The sequence below is a fragment of the Ruditapes philippinarum genome, unplaced genomic scaffold (genome assembly GCF_026571515.1).
Source record: "Ruditapes philippinarum isolate M1 unplaced genomic scaffold, ASM2657151v2 ctg8751_1_1_1_1, whole genome shotgun sequence".
Classification (NCBI taxonomy): Eukaryota; Metazoa; Mollusca; class Bivalvia; order Venerida; family Veneridae; genus Ruditapes; species Ruditapes philippinarum.
Genome location: NW_026853625.1, coordinates 31,857 through 37,463, shown reverse-complemented (window position 1 = coordinate 37,463; position 5,607 = coordinate 31,857). Strand labels below are relative to the sequence as shown.

At 30.0% G+C, this 5,607-nt stretch overlaps 1 protein-coding gene across 1 annotated transcript; it reads right to left on the bottom strand.

The window, feature by feature from the left end:
* Window positions 1-450: 450 nt before the first annotated feature.
* On the bottom strand, window positions 451-4,923 carry LOC132737391 (uncharacterized). Its single transcript, XM_060724668.1, has 4 exons — window positions 4,779-4,923; window positions 2,026-2,072; window positions 1,644-1,750; window positions 451-929 (listed from the first exon to the last, which is right to left on the bottom strand). The coding sequence occupies exons 1-4, from the start codon at window positions 4,837-4,839 to the stop codon at window positions 557-559; spliced, it is 588 nt and encodes a 195-aa protein (XP_060580651.1). The 5' UTR covers window positions 4,840-4,923; the 3' UTR covers window positions 451-556.
* Between the last annotated feature and the right edge of the window lie 684 nt (window positions 4,924-5,607).

Sequence of the window (5,607 nt, the reverse complement as noted above, 5' to 3'; positions counted from 1 at the left end):
TAAGCAAACTTATTTTTTATAATAATTCTAACATTTTCCAATATTGGCTGTTAGTTAATCACAATTAAAGCAGTGATTTTTAAAAATAAATTATAAAATATATAGTCAATTCAGCTCAACTTGACGATAAACAGGGAGCATAATGTCACTTTAAGCAAGTATGGTCAAGGACAACAGTGGTTGATGCAAGCAACGATCTGGATCTGTGCCTCTCAGCAGTATTCAAAGTAGTGTTGAATATTGATATACATTTAAACGAATTTTGTTATTTACGAAATACATAAGTACATAATACGTAGACCTGCAGACTGGAAGTTCGGCATTTAAGGACATCACACAGGTTTCTAATTTTATCGACAGGTTCATAAGTGCACCTCAGTCGAGATATTAACCTGCTTACACATTGCATGTCACTTATTATATACCATTTAACAAACAAGCAATTTTGTTTTCCATTTATTTCAAAAAATGTTTACCATGCAGCATTTGAATCTTTTAAAGCCACATTTTTTAACTGTCTGATTCGTAATCGTTTTTGGAAAAAATCCGATTTTGACTAAAAAAACTCATTTGATTTGCAAACATTAAGCGTATTTATGTCATTGTCACTGCTACATGTAATCCAAAAATAGTCCCAATCTTCACTCGTGTTATCGATTCCTGATGCAGCAAGGCCATTTGTAAACTCTTCTGCTGTTAATGACAAGGTACTGTCTATGTCTATTATTTTACATATTGTCAAATCAAATTCACGTACTTCCTCAATGAAGTCCTTGTTGTTTGATGTATATTGTTGTGTCATCTTCTTTACAAACTCACTATTCGAGATTTTTGACTGGCCACTTAAAAAAACTGTTTTCCATAACTCGATAATTCTCTCTTTTAGGATCTTTATGACAAACTTATCAGCATCGTTGTAAATTTTCTTTCTTGTAAATGTAAATGGTAAAACGGGTTGAAACGTAAAATAGCATTTTAGATATACACATTTATTTTATTATGCATCAGTTAGTAAGAAGTTGTATTTAAAACAGATTTTGACGAACAATGAACTTATAAATTATCATTTCTGAAGGAAACACTACGTTATATGGTGAATATTTTTTACATAAATAATGTATGATGTTGACATGTGTAACAGTGGATAATACAGATGTGGCAATGAACACTTTCGTTTAAGATGCTTAATATCTATAATTTTGATATGAAAGCTTTTATTAACATATTAAATGTACTTAAAAGGCACAGAAATGTGATTTTGGTAATGCTAATCTCTTTTCATGTTAAAAAAGGGAGGAAATTAAAAAGTTATTTTTTATAAAGTTGAGGTCATTTTTTTTTCAATTAGAAATACCTTGATACATTTTAAAGATTACATATAATCTGAACAAATATTTGCAGTACATATTCTTCGATGTTTGAAAATTGTTTGAGAAGCTAAATTATATACATATATAAATTTTCACTGAACTGTGGTAACAACCTAAATTACAGCATGCAGGATCTTTAAATTTCGGATACTATGAGAGTATGATACAGCTTTTTTCTTATTCATTTCTATTTTATTTCTATTTTACTTTTAAAACATTCAAGATAAATGACCGTTTAGTCTCACTTCTAATATTTGATACATGTTTACTTACTCAAGTTCTAGAAAGTCATCTTTTGTTACCATTTCATCAGAGTTGATATCGGTTTGTTGAAACCACTCATTCGACTTCGAAATAAGGTAAAGCCGGTAACTTCTCACCTTAATACAGTGAATGAATGAGTAAAGTTGCAGTATGTATATGCTTCAATCTTAATGAAATGTGATATCAAACAATTAAAATGGTATACAAATATTATAATTTAGTGTAAGCCTTTTATTGACCCAAACAAATGAAATCTACAGCAGAAAATTTCATACTTATTGTTGCAGCTGTCAATCACGATGAATTGTCATACAAAAGAACACACTTCCGATAAACAATATAGTATTTATGCAGTGTTAAGTTCAACATTAAACATAAAAAATATATTTACCAATCCTTGTGATGGATCGGAACGTACAAAACACGCATCAGGTAAAGCTAAGAAAAGGAGAAAAAACAACATCATCTATGATATAAAATGCAACAAGAACATGCTACTGAGACTATACACAAATCTGGAGAAAGTGTGATCCCTCGGAAGCATTTATCACAACAATTGCAGAATCGGCTTGAATGAGTCTGTACATTAAAGATAATGAAATCCCTCACACCTCCCTAGTACCGGCTTCAATTTTCAACACTTAATAGTGTTGGAATCAATGATCATGAAGGACAATTTTTTTTTAAAAAACCATGAAATGAAGTACGGGCCAACTTTTTACACCTGCCAAACAGCACTTGACATCTACTGTTGTAAAGTATAAAATTGTTAAAAAATGTGATCCCTCGGAAGCATTAATCACAACAAAATTGCATGAACAAAACCTTTCAAACCAATTTTCAGATCAATTGAACTATCCGCCCTCCTTGGAAGGACTTAAACTATAATATAATAGTCGTTCATTTTATTTATGAACCTTTGTTTTTGTTTGTTTGTTTGTTTGTTTCATTTTACGCCTTTTTCCAACAGTATTTCAGTCATATAGGCGGGTAGTTTCCTAACCATCGTTCCTGGAGAGTTACACCAGTACTAGACTACCTTCCTCCGCGCTAAACTACCAAAGCATCTCCCGGGGATCGAACCCACGCCAGAGAGGTAACTGGATTAGAAGTCATCGACTCTAACCCCTCGACCACGGAGGCGGCTATGAACCTTTGATACAGATAAAAAAAACGTCCTATACTATTATTTTTTTGAACCCGACATAACCATGTACACTTCGACAGATTTGTTGTAAGGACTTATTTAATACTTTAGCTACATAAATTTATTTATTATGTGATCTATAAATAGCTTTAAAATGACTTTATTCGACTGGTAAAGGTTTAATATTTTGTAAAAATAACTAGTGAATATCAGAGTATATTCAATGTTTTCTTTCTTTCTGAGTATATTCACTGTTTTTTCTCTAAACATAACTTTTTCTGGAAAACCCACAAACAGCGCGTGCTATGGCGTGACGTCACGCCAAGTTGTTATGTTATTTTTCTGGAAAAAAAAACGTTTGTCAACTCGCAAATAAATGTCAAATGACTATATTTTAGTTACCGTGTTTACAATTTCAAGAATATTTCCAATGCGCTCATTAAAATGTCGGAGCCAAACAATTGTAAAAAGTAGACGTGATGATAAATGTCAATTTCCGTCCTTTCGTATTCAGTGGCAGATTTGTCATCCTTTTATTAAAGCGATTTAAAGATTGTATAATAAAAAAGATTTGTACTTTTTTGCTGATGAATATGATGTGATATTTACTGATAAAAAAATAATATCAATTTCTTTCAGTACATATCACATCATATTCACCAGCTTAACAAATCCATATTTGTATAATATTCTCCACCGTACATATCCTTGTTGATACATAAATTCCGATGACATGCATTGAAAGAGGAAGTTTTAAACACATCAATGATCCAATCGTAAATTTCGCCTGTTGAAACATAAATGTTAAAGTAGTCACAATTTTGTATTAAAACTTATGCTCAGCGATTGATATTTTTAACAACTTGAATATTATAAACGCGTTAAATGCATTAAATGTTACCAAAAAAGTCAACTTATTATAAAATTCCCGGAAATCGCATTCTATATCAAAGAGCAAATATATCACGAGCATTGTGTGATTAGGGTAAATATCAAAGATATGACAAAATTGAAATAAAAAATTGGAAACATTGGAAACGATGACGGTTGAAGGCAAACAATATGCTCAATTTCACTAAAATATAAAAAAGACAATGAAGTAGATGGTATTTAGCATTTGCAAGCTGATCAGATAGATATTTATGAATTGAACTTTTTAAAATATCTATTACATTATAAAGGGCCCAAAATAATTTCTGTTTTAATAACAAATAATTTCACATTAAGAGCTTAAATCATCCAACATGCCATTAAAGTATTAATTAAACACTTTAAAACTAATTTTACCTTTTCCTATGAACTGAAAGAAAAAAATTATGTCGTAGCCTCTGTTTAAAGAATGTTTACGAGAGAGCTGCCTCTCGTAGAATAAATATAAGTATTTTCACCTATTAGTAATTTAACTTTCGAACAATTCAATAAAAAGTGTTTTTTTATTTGTACCAGTGTTATTTTTACTTTGAGACAAAAATTATATTTATTCCCTGTTCCTAGATATTTCTTACCAAACTTTCATTAATTATAACATTTTTTTTATTTATATATAAAACTAACTTAATTACTTTTTAAATATTTGCCACATAAGAAACGATGTGCAACAAATGAATGACCAGGAGCAGGTAGGACAAACTACTCCCATCATTGTTAAAAACAGCATTTCAATATATATGTTTTTTTTTTTTAAAGGGTTCATATTTATATATTGTGACAAGGTAAATACATTCATTTTTTACATTCATTTTCTACACTAATTATGAGTACTTTCTTCTTTTTTTTTTGACGAGTTTTCCGTTTGAATCGCGAAAGGTCATTCATAAGGTGTCAAGAATTTTGAACCTAAATGGAAATATATTTTTTAAATCTTAAATTTTCAAAAAAAAAAATATAAGTACATAACTTCAACGGAAGCGGAAAAAATATCTCTTGTGACAAAAAATAACAAAAAAAAACAAAACAAAACAAAAAAACAACAAAAAAAACAAAACAAACAAACTTACCACCGCCTTTGACAAGTAAAGCCAAAAAAATATTAGCTGTGACATAAAGAAGAAGCCGCATCTCAACTATGATTCTTGTAAACTGGATTTACTTTTTTTATTCTTTTGAAATATATTCCAGTCTATCGATCAAACGAGCGTTTAACAGGACACGTTTTGATCCAACATAACAATTCTTCTCTTACTTTTATATGACAACCAAAATATAGGCGTAGCTTATGTACACTTTTAAAAAAAATATACCAACACGTTTTAGATTTCCTTTTCCTACTTTATAAATGTTCGCTGATGTATGCAATATTTAGATTTCATGAAAGATACTATTTATCTTCAATGTTTAATTCCGATTTTATATATTTTCAAATGAGAATTGTGACCAAAATCCATTCTTTACCAACCCCCGCCTTTTTACTTTGTTCCCGGAATGTTAACAGCTGTTTTGTTCTCTGTTTAATGTATACCTGCAGTGCACAATTGATGCAAGAAAGATGTAATAATTATTCTGATAGCTGTACAGCGCTGCTTATTTACTTATTTTTATACAGGATTGAAGCTTTAATGAGTAAAATTTGCCACAAAGTTTGAATGGCAGAGTGGTTAATTGTTTTTGCATAAAAATACATTGTTATTTTAAACACTTACAAGCATTTAATTTAATAGGGGAGATTACTAACGCTCATTTTCAAGCTGATACTGTATACGATGCTGATTGTGTATATTTTGTTTGTTTTCAAATGCAGAATTGGATACCTTTTTAGCAAGACTTTCTTATATCTGATTCCAAATTTTAACTCAATATTCTCACTTGCAAAGCGTATGTTTAACGTAT